This window comes from Triticum dicoccoides, chromosome 3A (assembly GCF_002162155.2).
Source record: "Triticum dicoccoides isolate Atlit2015 ecotype Zavitan chromosome 3A, WEW_v2.0, whole genome shotgun sequence".
NCBI classification, from domain to species: domain Eukaryota; kingdom Viridiplantae; phylum Streptophyta; class Magnoliopsida; order Poales; family Poaceae; genus Triticum; species Triticum dicoccoides.
The window spans coordinates 747126630-747143839 of NC_041384.1; the positions used below are offsets into that span (position 1 = coordinate 747126630).

The following is a 17210-nucleotide window of genomic DNA, read 5'->3' on the forward strand; positions in this document are numbered from 1 at the left end:
CACACACACACACACTATAAACCACCCCTCTATAGCTCATCTAAAGGACATCACGTCGCCATTTCAAGAACCATCCATCAACTCTGGTGAAGAACCAATACCGAATGCTTCCAGCACCAGAGCGAGCCCATCAAAACAAAGTCAGAGTAGCCAGAAGGACTTACCCATGCCACCTTTTTCGGATTTTTTTAGCATTTAGAAATGTGTTTTTCAAAATGGGTTCATATATACCCAGGTTCATCCATGCACTTCCCTTATTATGACGCTCTAACATCTTTGCTTCCTTGCTATCCTCATTGACAGCTTGACCCCGCCTGTCAGCGTGGATCCATGGTCAGCCACACCTCGAGAGCCCGTGGACGAAGCACCTAAGGTGGACTTGCACGACGCTGTGTAGGATGGCATGTCCTGGCATGGCCTTGAAATCGTCTATGCGTTGCCATCACCTACTAGCTACTCACTCCATATCACATATAATCTTCAGTTTGGATATTGACACGGTCTTCAAGATTTACCTTCGACCACAAGTTTTAATCTAGAATGTACTTATAGCTAGTTCAAGAAATTTACTGTGCCGTGGATATACTTTTTGAGACAGCTTTAAGCATATAATTTACTAATTGTCAATCTAAATGTTTCAAAGAATATTTATAGTTCACATTTTAAAGTTCAACATAAAAATATTCTAAATGACATAGGTTTGTGGTAAGTATGTGTGATGTGAAACCAACCTATGGTTGGTTGGTTGTACCCCAGCCCACCAGGGATTAAACCGCAGGTTGACCCTTTTTTTTTTGAGTAAACCTCAGGTTTGACAATTGTGTGTCAAATAAATGCGGAATGTTCTTTTAGCGGGGAGCGGGCAAGCGGCATTCTGTCTATGGTCAGGTGACTCGCCGGTTTAGCCATTCAAAGGTGCTCATAAAAATAAAATGTTCATGCATGCATTTATCGGGATGAGTGTATATGTGTGAATATGAATGCCTACATTTGTATTGTGGTGCTAAAAATAATAGAGGAAGGAACTATCATCCTTGGACCCCACAAAAAAGAATAAACAATTGAGCACGGTCTTAAATAACTCCTTCTGTTTCATATTCAACACCACTTTCTATTTGTATGTCTAACTTTGATCATTAATATTGTCTATAAAATATGAGTTATGTGCCACAAAAGTATGTCATTGGATGCACTTTTTTAAAGAACTTTCTGATGATATAGTTTTGATGACATATAACCCATATTTTGTTGACCAAAATTATAAATCAAAGCTTGACACAAAAAATAAAGTGAGCCTATATACAAAAACGGAGGGAGTATGAGGTATCATCGTACGTGGTGCATGGAGTTCTTCATCCACCAGCCATGGGGATTAACTGGACAAAAAGTTGTTTTTGCAACAGCATCACAGTCGATCGTTGGCACAACCGTGGTGCCAAAAGCATTGATATCTAACTAGAGTGATAGCTACTTTCTCTGTTTCAAAATAAGTGTCGTTAACTAAAATCACGACAATTATTTTGAAATAGTGGAGTGCATTGTTGGTCCCTAAACTATTTCACGGGTGCCATGTAGGTCCTCAAGCTATGAGAATCAGCATCTAGGACCTCGAATTGCAGTAAGTGTGTCATTTAGGTCAAAAATCTGTCCGCCCCCGCCTGACGAGCCAGCTAACGCCTTTGATCCGTGACACGTCGGATAAGGGCCCCGCAAGGTAACGGCCGGTGACAGAAATATGCACATAAATTCAAATAAATTCCAGGGAATGATAAATGCACTTCAGCCCAAATAAATTCAAATTCTTGTTTTCAAAAAAAAAATTCGACAAAGGAAAAAATGTTCAAGACTTTAAAAAAAATGTTTGCGAATGATAATTTTGAAAATGTGTTCACAAACCACAAATTAAGGAACATTTAAAGTCGCGAACGATAAATTTGAAAACGTTACTAATATTTTTAAAGTTGTGAACAATTTTCACTATTCACAAACATTTTTTGAGATATTGAACTTTAAATTAATGAACATTTTGTAATTCATAAACATATTATCAAATTCATGAACATTCTTTTAACTCCAAACGTTTTTGGAAAACTGTGAACATTTTAAAATTCATGATAAATTAAAAAAATCACCATTTAAAAAAAATTAATGAACATTTATGAAATTTGTGTATTTTTTTTTTCAAATTCATAATCCACGAACATTTGTTTTTTCATATTTGCGAAGATTTTTTGTGGTTCGTGAACATATTCTGAAATTAACATTCGTGAATAATATTGGTGGTTTGCGAACATATAAATTATTTTCTTTTAACATTTATCGTTCGCAAAGGGAAGGACCCATCTTTAACAAAAGGGGAAGCACAGTTTGTGTCCTCAGTTCTTGCTATCTCTTGCAAGAGTGACACTCCATGGCCCGGAGCGAGGGGTCGCCTCAACGGCAAGTCGACCCCATTCGGAGATGGTTCAGTGTCTTTGATGCTACGAGGTCCGATGGTTTCTCGAGGAGGCGTGGTTTCAGTCTTGTTGAGTAGTTTAAGTCATCTATTTTTAAGTGCATTGTCTCCTATTTTCATGCATGGTGTTGGGCTAGTGGCATCTATGACACTGGCTTGAGTGCCTTTTGTTTTACCTGCTTGTCTGAAGATTTTCTCACCACTTTATATCAGTTCGGAGGCTTAGGGGAAGCCTATTTCAAGAACAGGGGCCATGCACGTGTGTTTGCATATATTATCGCTAATTACCTGGTCCCGGCTTAATGCTTCCTTGATCGTTAGAGGGCCAGACCCCTGCTCGCCTCCTCTTGGCTTCGCCACTGTGGATCTAATGATAGCGGTACTCACATGTTGTTCCCTTCTTGGAGGCCTCGTCATTGTAACATTTTCACGCTCGGGGTGCTGTCATCGGTGAAGATTGATGTTAATGGTTGCAACTGCATGCTTGAGTTTGCTTCAACAAGACTTTTAGCGCTCACCTTTCTTTCTTTCTTTCTTTCTTTCTTTGTGCGCGTTGGTGTTGTTCATGTGCATCTTAATCATGCAAAGAACGGGTTCATGCTCATAATACTCGTATTTTCTTGATGCGACGTTACGAATTAATATAATTCAGCTTTTATGAAAAAAAAATGTCGGGCCATTCATTTATTCAGCCCAAGGTAAGGACTAACGTCAAAGAAAAAGAAAGGCACATCATCTAAAAAGAGTAAAAGAAAGGCCCAAGATAAGGAGTAGCAGCCCATCCACCCACCTCCTGGTGGTCGCCCGTCCCATTGGCGCATCTCGCCCCCGTTCGGCGGCGGCGGCGGCGTAGATCCGGCGTGGCGTTGCGCCCCCGTTCCTCGCCCCTCGTCGCTCCGCAGCGCCCGCGCTCCCCAAGGCCGCAGCACGCGAGCGGCGCGGCCTTCGTTGGTTATTGAAGAAACAACACTCCGTAAGTTATTTTGGCTTCCCGTTTCATGAGATTTGTTCGCACAGATTGTTCAATTCTGTCGGCTATCAGATTGCCCCATGTATCGTGATTTCTACCGTTCAATTCTGTAAGTTACTGAAGAACCAGTATCGTGATTTGTATCCTTCAATTCCGTTGGCTATCAGATTGCCCCATGAGCCCCATGAGGACTAATGAGATTTTTTTTGTGACAATAGGAGATTATAATACTGTATGTTCTACAGAGTACTCTGTAGTTGTAGTTAATCTTAATGCTGGTCGCCTGCTTTTTACATCCAGTTGCTTAACTGAATCCAGTTTAGTAGTACTACTCTGTTATTCTCTAGCTCTGCAGCGCTAATTTCGCAGAATTAATCTTTTCCTAGCTACCATGTTGACCAAAGTCTTGTACTTTTTTTTGAAACTGTCACTGGGGGAGACTCCCCACCTGAATATATTTCGAGAAGTAATAGTTCAGACAAGATGAGAGGTGAAAAAATCCCGCCACAATCCGGCGTGGATTTTTTGATCCGCCTTTTTAAGGCGGTGAGACCATAGAGTGAGGTCAGAGATAATAGCCCTAATTACATCATATGGAGAAGGGGACAAGTCCCTAAAGGTTTTGGTGTTGCGAGCGTCCCAAATTTTCCATAATATGAGTAGCAGTATAAAAGGCCAGACTGACTGAGGTAGGCCGTGCTGAACCGGCGCATTCCACAAGTCAGACAGGGGAGAGTGACGGGGCAGCAGCCCAATGGCAGCCCAAATGGAGGCAGCCATCGGACATGTGAAGAAGTGGTGAGCACGGTCTTCTGGCGCGGCGTTACAACACGGGCACGACGGAGAGTCGATGATGGTCTTGCGATGTAGATTTGCCCGCGTGTTTAACCTGTCCAGATAGAATAGCCAGCCAAACACCCGAACCCTAGTAGGATCACGAGAGTCCCAGATGTGGGTAAGAGATGGATCCGATAGCTAGGACTCAAGAGCAGCGTAGGCGCCATTAGTGGAAAAAGCGGCGCCGTTAAGCAAGGACCTGTCGTCGGGTACTCCTGTAACGCACACTCCCTGCAACAAAGATCTCAAGGAAGCAAGTTCATTGGTAGCGGTTAAGGTTAGCATTGTAGTTAATTTTGGAACTAGAATGACATAACTGCTAAATCTGCATTTTGTGCTTGCAGCATGGGACATGGTTGCTCTTTGAGATCACAAATTAGGTTATTGTAACACATGTCAAATGATAATCAAGCCTTTCAGCTTACCAACTCAGTAGTCAAGTTCAGTTCTTTCTGTTCATACAAACATACCGGACTTGCTTCGCTAAACTGATATCTCTTGCTGATTTCTTATTTATTTTTTGTTATGAAGAAGCAACTTAGGGCGCTGTTTAATTTTTGCATGTATTGTAGTTTCAGTGATATGTGGTAGGCTACACGCTAATTTAGGCTCCCTGTCTTCTGGAATTGCTAGGCCGTTCTGAAGAAATGAGTGCGTGTAAGAAGGCCAGGGCGGAAGCTACATATGTTGTGAGTTCAGACAGACTTAGCAGTCTACCTCCAGAGTTAAAGGGCGACATCCTTTCCCGTCTGAATGTCGAAGAAGCGGTTAAGACTAGCACCTTATCAAGTATTTGGAGGGATGCATGGACTAATATGCCAAAAATATTTCTGCGCGATGGAAATTTTGCAAGAACCAAGTTCGTCACATTAGTTGATATGGTGCTATCACTCCACAACGGAACTGTAGATATGTTTGACATTTCAGGTAGCAAAACTTACCATGATGAGTTCGGTAGGTGGATGCGCATGCTTTCTAGGAGATCACCAAGATCAGTTACAATCAGGTTGAACTCAGGGCCAGGGTATAGGATTCCTTCATGTCTATTTTCTATCAGCGATTTGAGGGTTCTGCACCTGCAAAACTGCGTCATCAGCTTGCCCCGGGTATTCCAAGGTTTCAAGAGATTAACTCACCTGGACATGAAAAATTTCTCCTCCACAGACATGGACATCCAAAATCTGGTCTCCTTCTGCCCCGTACTGAGTTGTTTGAAACTAGCTTCTTTTGAGGGCATCAACTATCTAAACGTTCAAGCTCCTAAACTGAAACGTCTTCATGTTTTTGGGGACTTTGAAGACATTAATTTAGATGCCCCTAATTTGGAGGTGGCCATTCTCTCTCTTGCTCATGAAGCTAAAGCACATCAATCTGTTCCAATTGCGCATGACATGGAAAGCCATGTCAAGAAGTCATTGGGAGACCTAAGTGGCATCAAAACACTTGGAATTAGTGGCATTTTCATGAAGGTAAGCTATTATTAGCTCCACCATTGCTATGGCCTTCTTCTGCATCCCGAGTTCCTGACTAATCTCTGTTGCCACTTCTTTAATTTATTGTTGCAGTATATATCAAAATGGTGCATACTTACAAAGTTCCCTGCCGTATTTCATCGCCTCGAGCATATTTATCTTGTGATATGCTTTTGGGACCAGAGGCAAGTCTTGGCCACTTGTTCGCTGTTTCAGAATGCCCCTAACTTAAAGAAGCTTGACATGTGGGTAAGTCTGCCTCCAGTAAATCCTCTCCCTCCCTCAGTTATCCAATCCATGTTCATTCTTGTATTTATGTCACGTAATAACTTGTGAAAAAAAAATTCAGGATCACTCTTCGAGCACATTGGATCAGGATCAGGCGAGCATTCAAGAGCTTACCATGCAAGTGCAACTGGATCATCTCGTAACAGTCAGTGTGAAAGATTTCAGGGGCCTGGACTGCGAAGTCAATTTCCTGGCAAAGCTACTGAGTTGGGCGCCGGCTCTGGAAGAAGTGAAGATAGAATGGACGGGCAAAACAGAGTGCAGCATGGTTCTTGCCAAGCTATTAGCTCTGCCAAGGGTGTCTCCCAGGGCCAAGGTCATTGTTACTTTTTTATAAGCATGCATCCCTGCAGTCTACAGAGCATCCCCCATCACTTTGCCGGTTTAATTTGCAGCCAAGTAGAACTATTTCAGCTTTTTTTATGCCAAGACTAGATGGTGGTTATATATGTGTGCATTTGACACAATTCATCAGGCAGAGGGAGTACTTAATGTGCTACTATTAGCAAATGTTTTCCTTTCTTGAGCCGGAGACACACAAGCCGCTGCTGCCCTTCCTCAACTGTGCCAGTTCAGCTAGTCCTTTTTTGTCCCTTTGTTCTGCGTATCGTAAATTCCTGCTTATAGCAAATGAGACAAATATATCTTTCCAATTCCGGGGTGCTCCGCATTGCGTGTACCAATTCATGAAACCCCCCAGCCCCTGAAAATTGAATGTCCATTGGTAGTCCAATTCATGAGTATTCAGTATTTGCCGAAAGATTATGTGCGTATTTTTTTGAGGGGTTTATTTTTTTTGAGGAGTTTATGTGCGTATATCTTTTAGGAGATTATGTGCGATATATGGTATATAACATGAGAAAAAGGAAAAGCGGCCGCTATTTATTCAGCATTCAGCCCAATATAACCCACCTACCCTGACACCACATGGCCGAGTGGCCCAATGTGTCCCCAGGGTTTCCAAGCGCGGCGGCTCAAGCATCCGGCGTGGCGTCACGGCGGCATCTGCGCTCCGGCTCGGTCTGCAGGCCGTGTTGGGCAGCGCCCGCCCGCAAGCCCAAGCCTGCAACTCCATAGCGTCGCCTTCCCGTTCTTTGTCGCTCCTGCAGCAACTCCGTATGCTCGGTTTGCTGCCAGTTTATAGTATTACTGTAACTGCATAACCTGATATGGTTAAGTTCATGAGCCCCGTGAGGATTAATTAATGACTAGCAACCGAGGCTTGTTTCGATTCTAGTTGATCTTACTGCTGTTCACATACTTGTTTAGATTCAGTTGCTTAACTGAATCCAGTTTAGTACTACTCTGTTACCTACTCCCTTAGTCCTGAATTACTTGTCTTATACGGATGCCGTATCTAAACACGTTTTAGTATTTTTTATTCTCTAGCACTGCAGTGCTAATTTCTCAGAATTAACATTTTCCTAACTAGCACGTTGATTTGGCACACATAAAGTTTGTTAACTGTCGGTTGAAATCTAATCTTGTAATTATTATTGCCACACATAATCGTTGATTCAACTAGTGGCATGATTTTAAGCTAGTACATGTCAATCATGCTTATAGTTAATGTTGGAATAATCAAGCTTTTCAGTTCACCAACTCCAGTAGTTGAGTTCAGTTCTGTGAATGGAAACACACTAGACTTGTCTCCCTAAACTCCCATCTCTCAGTTGTAGTTTATTTTGTTTTTCTATGAACAAGCAACTTAGCAAACCATTTACTTTTTGCATGTATTGTATTTTCAGTAATATGTGGTAGAATCGATGTTTTGGAAATGAATTAATTCCATTTTTACCCCCATGATTCACCCTTTTGACAGATTTTACCCATTTTTGAGAAAATCCTCAATTTATACCCCCATTTATCACCTTTGTGGCACATTTTACCCCCTTGTGACAGAATTGACCCCCAATTTGTTGCTGATTTGACATGCCACGTAGGCGGTTCAGTACCGTCATGCTACGATTGCCAATACCATTATGCTCGCTCAGGTTAAGTACTTCATTAAATCACCACGTGCAATCCAGGGCAGGTTGCTTGTAGCAGCAATACCCTTAATAGTATCCCATGTTTTGTACCTTTCTGGAATTTGTTCCTCACCATAAACAAGAGTTACACACCACAGTTCAGGACCAACACCATCTATCTTAGCATCTATGTGATACTGGGAATAACTTAAAACTTCGAGCTTTATTAGATTGTTCCAAAAGAGACCAAGTCCACCACTCCTACCAGAGCTACTAACTGCAAAACTACAATGAAAATCCAAAGAAGGCTGGCTATTCAAGCATTCAGTCAGACTAGCCTACCACGCCTCCCTACTCATACATGGCCCAGTGTCCCAGTCTCTCCTCAAGCCCAATTCTGAAGCCACTACGAAATTGGAACCCTATCCTTTAAAAGGAAAAAAGAGAGGAAATTGGAACCCTAACCACGGCACGGCAGCAGGGCCCGGCCGGCGGCGCTCGTGCGTACGCATCCGGCCTGGCGTCGCGGCGACGTCCTCGCCCTTCTGTCCTCAGCGCTCCATCTTGGCGGTAGGCCGTGCTTGGCGGTGTCCAAGGCCCCACCAGGCGAGCGGCGTCATCTCCTCCCGTTATTCAGCGCTCCTGCAGCAACTGAGCGCGAGCGTCGTTGAGCCACATCGAACACCAAGAAGAGACATTGGAGTAAGTTGATTTGGCTTCCTATTTCATGAGTCGAACAATTTCAAGTTTTTTTATCAGTTGTATGAATCTATGCCCAAACCTGTGCTACATCTGTTGTACAATTAGTTGTACTGCATATGGTGTTATAATGTTGTTCAGATGCTTGTTTAGATTTCTTGCTTAACTTAATCCAGTTTATTACTACTATATTATTTACATTGTATTTTTCTATCTCTAACATCTAAAGTGACAATCTCGTTGGATTAATCTTTTCCTAGCTAGCATGTTGATTTGGTAAGAAAATTAGTTAATTGTCGGTTGGACCTTAGTATAGTGCATAGTATGCCAGAAATAATCGTTGATCAAATTAGGACAGTCGTGACTGAGTAACCATGACTATAAGCTATTGCATCCCGATCATACTTATATTTAATGTTGGAATAATCAAGCTTTTCAGCCTACCTACACCAGTAGTCGAGTTCAGTTCTGTTAATAGAAACATGCCGGCTTGACTTGTTTCAAGAAACTCCCATCTTTTGACTGTTGCTTATTTTTTGTTTTGCCTTGAATAGGCAACTTGTGCAGTGCACCATTTAATATTTGTATGTAGTGATATGTGGTAGAATCCTCGCTTATTTAGGCACCCCGTCTTTTGGAAATGCTACAACAGTTTTATCTGGATTCTGAAGCAATGAGTACCTGCAAAAAGACCAGGGCAGAAGCTACATCTGTTGTGAGTTCAGACAGACTGAGCAGTCTACCTCCAAAGATAAAGGGCAACGTCCTCTCCCGTTTGGATGTCAGAGAAGCGGTTGGCACTAGCACCTTATCAAGTACTTGGAGGGATGCATGGACAGATATGCCAAAAATATCTTTGCGCGATAGAAATTTTATGCGAACCAGGTTCGTTACGTTGGTCGATATGGTGCTAGCACTCCAAAAGGGAACCATAGAAGAGTTTGATATATCAGGTAAAAAAAGTTACCATGATGAGCTCGCTAGGTGGATGCTCATGCTGTCAAGGAGATCACCAAGGTCAGTTACAATCAAGTTGAACTCAGGACCAAGGTATAAGATTTCCTCATGCCTCTTTTCTATCGGTGATTTGAAGTTTCTGCAACTGGAAAACTGCATCATCAGCTTGCCCCGGGCATTCCAAGGTTTCAAGAGCCTAACTTACCTGAGCCTAAACATTTTCTCATCCACAGACAGGGATATCCAAAATCAGATCTCGTTCTGCCCCGTCTTGACTGATTTGATATTAACTTCTTTTGTGGGCATCAACCGACTAAACATTCAAGCTCCTAAGCTAGAATATCTTAATGTATATGGGGACTTTGAAGACATTAATTTGGAGGCCCCTAATCTGAAGGTGGCCATTCTCTATCTAGGTCACCAAGCTAAACTATATCAGTCTGTTCCAATTGGGTATGACAAGGAAAACCATGTCAAGAAGTCATTGGGAAGCCTAAGTGAGATCAAGACACTTGGAATTACTGGCAGTTTCATGAAGGTGAGCTATTATTAGCTCCAGCATTGCTATGGTATTCTTCTGCCTTCTGACTAATCTGTGTTGACATTGTTTTCTTGTTCCAGTATCTATCAAAAGGGTGCATACTCACGAAGCTCCCAGTTGTGTTTACTCGCCTTGAGGATATTTATCTTACGATATGCTTTTGGGACCAGAGGCAAGTCTTGACCGCTTATTCATTATTTCAGAATGCTCCTAACTTGAAGAAGCTTGCGGTGTGGGTACGTATGCCAGCAAATCCTCTCCCTCCCTCACTCACCCAATCCATGTTTGTTGTGTTTGCGGCCCCTAATGAGTCATGTTTTTTTTTTTTTTTTTGCAGAGTTACGCTTCGAGCACATGCGATCAGGATCAGGCGAGGTTTCTAGAGCATACCCTGCAAATGCAAATGGACCATCTCGTAATGGCCTGTGTTGAATGTTTCCGGGGTCTTGACTACGAAGTCGATTTCGTGGCAAAGCTACCGAGTTGGGCACCTGATCTTGAAGAAGTGAAGATAGAATGGAAGGGTCAAACAGATTGCAGCATTGTTCTTGCCAAGCTATTAGCTCTGCCGAGGGTGTCTCCCAGGGCCAAGGTCATTGTTACATTTTGTTAAGAATGCTCCCCCATCGCTTTGCCGATGTAATTTGCTGCTGAGTTCATGTGAATGTACCAGCTACGGCTAGCTGGTGGTTATATGTGTGCATCTAATGCAAATCATCAGGTAGAGGTTGTGTGTGTTGTCGAGGACATTGTGTGGGAGTATTTAATGTGCCACCAGCATGTGTTTTCCATATGAAACATTTGAGGAAGTTTTCCATATAAAACGCTATCATCTTGTGTTTTTGCAAGCAGTATTTACATGTTTATCAATGCAATCCCCGTGGTACAAATATGTGGTTATAGCGAAACAAATCATGTGATCAGGTGAAAAAACATCTGTGCCTGCTTGCCAGACAAAGCACCCAGATCAAAGGAGCAGCGGATTCTATCTACAGCCAGTCACCGAACATCAGTTGAGGTACGCTGTGACTATACCATGAATTTTGCTCTTGATTCCCCATGGGAGTAGTTAGATTGGGTACATCTGGTTGTAATATTTATACAGTCATAAATCAGAGATCTGGACATACTCTGCTCTTGGTTGCAGCAGCTTGTACTTAGCTCCAGTGATCTTAACATGCTCACGAGGCAACATCTACACTGAAATTCTGAGGCTCCAGCACCCAGATCTGATGGAAGGAATTATGGTGGGCACTGCCACTGGGGTGCTGAATTCCCTCCTCAGGAAGCTCGCGGAACTGATGAGTGACGAGTACAAGCTGCAGAAAGCTGTGAGGAGCAAAATCAGCTCACTGAAACTCGGCTGAGCAGCATCAATGCTTTTCTCAGGAAGTTGTCTGACAGGGAGGAATGGAGAGACCAGGTGAGAGAGATGCCCTATGAAATCGAGGACTGCATCGATAACTAGTTAACTACATGGACAAGCTCGACCATGAGCTGGATAAAGTAGGGTGGTATCATGGGCTTCATCCCCAAGAGCATCGGCAAGGTGAAAAATATTGGAGCTATCCATGGGATCTCTGGTCAGCTTGAGCAACTCAAACTCAAGTCGTGGAGACAAGCGAGCGATAGAAGAGGCTGCTGTGGGATGATGCGGCCAATTCTGGTGTCTCAAGAAAACAATTGACCCTAGAATGCCCACTCTGTATGCTGAGGCTACTGATCTTGTTGGTATTGTTGGTAAAAGGGATGAGCTCATTTAGTTGGTGGCTGACCTAGAGGAGAAATAGGTTCGAGAGAGAAGTCTCTAATGAAAACTATGGCCTCCGGGTCTTACTTTTATATCATATATAAAAATCAAAAATACCTTGCTGCAATTTATTTACTTTTTATTTGTTTTGCAATTTATTTATCTACCACTACAAGATTTGATCCTTACAGGTAACGAGTTCAAGGGGATTGACAGCCTTGTTGCTCGCGTTGGGTGCAACTAATTGATTTTGTGTGTGCAGGTGCTGTTCACAAGGCTTTGCGTGATTATCCTATTGAATTAATACCTTGGTTCTATTGAGCGGAATATTTATCTTTACTATGCTGCATCTCTTCTCATCTTCAGAAAAATCCCAATGCAGCTCACAAGTAGCACGTATCATCAAAGTTTGAATTCACTCGTCCGGATCTAAAACTTCATCAACACATATGCATGGAGGAAATATGAAACTCTAACTTGGGTATTTCGTATACCCCAGGCAAGGCTAATGTAATGGCCTATGCTTTGAGTCTCAAAGTCACATTGCAGCAACCTCATGGTACAACAAGGACAACCCCTTCTTCATTAAGAACTATGGAAGTTGAACCTCCATATTGTTGTCCGAGTTTCTCTCAATACCCTGGTTGTTGAACCAAATCTCGTGGGCGACATAAAGAGAATTCAGAAGTTTGACTCTGAAGTCTCTAAGATTAAGCGCTATCTCACAGGAGAAAAGCCCTCATTCTTCATCATTAATGATGACCAAACCTTGTACTTCAAAGGTCGCTTAGTGGTTCCCAGAGGAGATAACCTTGACATGAACCAGGATGTCATGAAAGAAGCTCATGACACACCTCTGTCTATTCATGCGGGTAGTACCAAGATGTACCAAGACATTCACCAGAGATTCTGGTGGTCCAACATGAAGCAAGACATTGCTCGCTATGTTGCTGAATGTGACGTTTGCCGTCGTGTCAAAGCAGAACATCAACAACCTGCTGGAACTCTGCAACCTCTTGCTATTCCTGAATGGAAATGGGACAATGTTGAGATGGACTTCATCACTAGATTTCCCAAATTGCAGAAGGGTCATGATGCTATTATTGTCGTCATTGATCGACTTTCCAAGGCTGCTCACTTTCTAGCCGTCAAGAAAATCATCACTGCTAGTCAGTTGGCAATTCTATATGTTTTCAGAATTGTTTCACTCCACGGTATTCTGTTGGTAATCAGTTCATACCGTGGCAGTCTTTTCACTTCAAGATTCTTGTGAAGTTTCCAGGAAGCTATGAGAACTCATCTGACCTTTAGCACTGCTTTCACCCTCAGTCCTAGGGTTAAGTTGAACGAGTCAACCAAATTCTTGAGGACATGCTTCGAGCTTGTGTCATTTCCTTTGGCAAGAAATGTGAGGAATCTCTCCCCTATGCTGAATTCTCATACAAAAATAGCTATCAAGCTAGTCTGTAGATGGCACCCTTCAAAGTATTGTATGGACAAAAGTATCGAACTCCTCTGAATTGGTCAAAAACAAGGGAGTGGCCACTCTTCGGTCCGGATATTATCCAACATGACGAAGAACAAGTCCGCGTTATTCGCAAGAATCCGAAGACTGCTCAGTATCGTCAAAAGAGTCCGTACGACCATCATCACCAAGAAATGGTCTATCAATCTGGTGAAAAGACTTATCTTTGGGTCACACCGATGACAGGTGCTCACTGTTTTGGAATCATGGGAAAGCTAGCTCCTCGCTACATTGGTCCTTTCCCAATTCTCGGAAGATGTGGAAAAGTGGCATATCAATTGGAACAGTCGTCGAACCTTTCTCAGGTTCATGATGTCTTCCATGTGTCACAGCTCCGCCGCTGCTTGAAGGATCCTACCTGAGCAGTGGATAATGAAGTACTTGAATTGTAAATAGACCTCTCTTATAAAGAGCATCCGGTCTGCATTCTTGATCAAGTTGAACGTCACACCCGTCAAAAGGCAATCAAGTTCCTAAAAGTTCAGTGGTCTAACCATTTTGTAGATGAAGCCACATGGGAATGCGAGGATGAAAGTGCAACTATCCCTGGGTGGTTTTGGTAATTCCTAACAACATATAGCTCATTGAGCTAACATTATTCCAAGATTAATATTTCAGGAAAAGCTCAATGAATGCCATGACATGGATGAGGAAAGTGGATCCCTCAAAATTCTAAGGACAAAAAGTTTGGCTCAAGCTTGAAGCTCAAGACTCTACATTTTATATTTTAGTGATCCAAGATCACATTGAGTCTATAGGAAAAGCCAATACTATCAAGGAGGGATGAGGTGTTGCTTAATGGCTTGCTTGCTCAAAATGCTTAGTGATATGCTCCAAAACCCTCAACTACCTTCCCACATCCATATATGACCTAAACCAAAAGTCAAACTCGGCCCCACCGAATCTTTCTATCCGGCGCCATCGAGTTCAAATGTCATAGCCACTGCCACAAACCCTAGGCAAATCGGTCTCACCGATAGGGATCTCGGTCTCACCGAGATGGGATTGTAATCTCTCTGTTTCCCTTCATAACATTTCGGTCTTACCGAGATGAGCGATCGGACCCACTGAGATTGCAATGTAAACTTTCTGTTTCCCTTTTGTAACATTTCGGTCTCATCAAGATGAGTGAATCGGTCCCACCGAGTTTACCTGACCAACTCTCTGGTTAGCTTATTACCAAAATCGGTCCCATCGATTTTGTGTAATCGGTCACACCGAAATTACGTTATGCCCTAACCCTAACCATATCGGTCCTATTGAGTTGCATCTCAGTCCCATCGAAAATCCTAACGGTCACTAGGTTTGCTGAATCGGTCCGACCGAGTTTAACCATTCGGTCCCACCGAGTTTGGCAAATTGTGTGTAACGGTTAGATTTTGTGTGGAGGCTATATATACCCCTCCATCCACTCTTCATTCATGGAGAGAGCCATCAGAACATACCTACACTTCCAATACACATTTTCTGAGAGAGAACCACCTACACTTGTGTTGAGGTCAATATATTCCATTCCAACCATATGAATCTTCATCTCTAGCCTTCCCAAGTTGCTTTCCACTCAAATCTTCTTTCCACCAAATCCAAATCCTGTGAGAGAGAGTTGAGTGTTGGGGAGACTATCATTTGAAGAACAAGAGCAAGGAGTTCATCATCAACACACCATTTGTTACTTCTTGGAGAGTGGTGTCTCCTAGATTGGCTAGGTGTCACTTGGGAGCCTCCGACAAGATTGTGGAGTTGAACCAAGGAGTTTGTAAGGGCAAGGAGATCGCCTACATCGTGAAGATCTACCGCTAGTGAGGCAAGTCCTTCGTGGGCGATGACCGTGATGGAATAGACAAGGTTGCTTCTTCATGGAGCCTTCGTGGGTGGAGCCCTCCATGGACTCGCGCAACCGTTACCCTCCGTGGGTTGAAGTCTCCATCAACGTGGATGTACGATAGCACCACCTATCGGAACCACGACAAAAACATCCGTGTCTCCAATTGCGTTTGATTCCTCCAAACCCTTCCCTTTACATTCTTGCAAGTTGCATGCTTTACTTTCCGCTGCTCATATACTCTTTTGCAAGCTTGCTTGAATTATATGGAGATTGCTTGACTTGTGCTAAGATAGCTAAAATCTGCCAAGAACTAAAATTGGGAAAAGGCTAGATTTTTATTTGGTCAAGTAGTCTAATCACCCCCCTCTAGACATACTTTCGATCCTACAAGTGGTATCAGAGCTTTGGTCTCCATTTGCTTTGATTTCCATAGCTTTTGGTGGTCATAGCCTTGGTTTCACAACCTAGAAGAGTATGGCGTCTAGCGAGGGAAATTATCACCATAGAGGTCCTTACTTTGATGGTACTAATTTTGCTAGTTGGAAGCATAAGATGAAAATGCATATTCTTGGACATAACCCCGCCGTTTGGGCTATTGTGTGTGTTGGCTTGCAAGGTGAATTCTTTGATGGGAGAGAACCGAATCATGAAGCTACCGCAGATGAGTTGAAAATGCTACAATACAACGCTCAACCTTGTGATATCCTCTTCAACGGATTGTGCCCCGAAGAATTCAACAAAATCAACCGTCTTGAGAATGCAAAGGAAATTTGGGATACTTTGATTGATATGCACGAAGGTACCGACTCCGTCAAGGAATCCAAATTGGATGTGATTCAAAGTCAACTTGACAAGTTCAAAATGAAGGATGGTGAAGGTGTCGCTAAAATGTACTCTAGGCTTGCTCTTACCATAAATGAGATTACCGACTTAGGGAGTGAAGAGATAACAAATAGATTCATCATCAAGAAGATCCTAAGAGCCTTGGATGAAAAATATGATACCGTGTGCACATTGATCCAAATGATGCCCAATTACAAAGATCTCAAGCCAACGGAAGTCATCGGAAGAATTGTTGCTCATGAGATGTCACTCAAGGATAAAGAGGAACTTCACAACAAATCAAGTGGTGCTTACAAAGCCTCATGTGAAGCCCCCACATCATCGAGTGAGAAACAAACCTTCAATGAAGAATTGAGCTTAATGGTGAAGAACTTCAACAAGTTCTACAAGAGTAGAAGAAAAGAGAGAAGCTCCAAATCAAGGTCCTACAATGACAAAAGATCTTCTAGTCGAGAGCAAAACTGCTACAATTGTGGAAGGCCCGGACACTATTCTAATGAGTGTACGACCCCCTACAAGAGAAGAGAAGATTCTCCGAAGAGAAGAAGTAGAAGAGAAGAATCACCATCTAGAGAAAGAAGGAGTGGAGATGATCGTTATGAACGAAGACCCTCACGGAGAAGTAAGGATTCATAAAGAAAGGACAAGTCATCAAGGAGCTACACAAAACGAAGACATCAAGATCATGTTGGTGAATGGGTATCCGGCTCCAACTCCGACAACCACTCCGAGAGAAGCTATCACTCCGACTCCGAATATACTCAAGATGATGGTGTTGCCGGTCTAGCACTTATGACAACCAACTCCTACGACATATTTGACTCACCAAATGAAGGAGTTGGAACATGCTTCATGGCTAAAGGCCCAAAGGTATCACACCCCGAGTATGTTGATTTCAATAGTGATGAAGATGACTTGTTAGGTGATGATGATTTACTTGTTGACAACTCTAGTGATGAATACTATGATGAAACATCAATTAATCATGCTAATCAAGATAAAACGAATGACAATGATATGGAGAAGATTGAGTCTCTAACTAAAGAACTAAACACTCTTAAGTTAGCTCATGAAACTA

General features: G+C 42.7%; 2 protein-coding genes across 6 annotated transcripts; both read left to right on the forward strand.

Moving 5' to 3' along the window:
- The first annotated feature begins 3238 nt into the window (after positions 1-3238).
- On the forward strand, positions 3239-6675 carry LOC119270658 (F-box/FBD/LRR-repeat protein At1g13570-like). The gene is made up of 4 exons (XM_037552694.1): positions 3239-3428; positions 4896-5731; positions 5828-5983; positions 6084-6675. Exons 2-4 carry the CDS (start codon positions 4910-4912, stop codon positions 6357-6359), a joined length of 1254 nt encoding a protein of 417 aa, XP_037408591.1. The 5' UTR covers positions 3239-3428; positions 4896-4909; the 3' UTR covers positions 6360-6675.
- A 132-nt stretch (positions 6676-6807) lies between these two features.
- Positions 6808-11040, forward strand: LOC119270657 (F-box/FBD/LRR-repeat protein At1g13570-like). Of its 5 annotated transcripts, none has more exons than XM_037552693.1 (4): positions 6808-9833; positions 9951-10186; positions 10270-10425; positions 10527-11040. In XM_037552693.1, exons 1-4 carry the CDS (start codon positions 9332-9334, stop codon positions 10800-10802), a joined length of 1170 nt encoding a protein of 389 aa, XP_037408590.1. In that variant the 5' UTR covers positions 6808-9331; the 3' UTR covers positions 10803-11040. The 5 variants fall into 5 exon arrangements, with proteins under 5 accessions (XP_037408590.1, XP_037408587.1, XP_037408588.1 ...); XM_037552690.1 differs by having other exon boundaries at positions 6808-8694; positions 9284-10186; XM_037552691.1 differs by having other exon boundaries at positions 6808-8694; positions 9314-10186.
- Positions 11041-17210: the final 6170 nt, after the last annotated feature.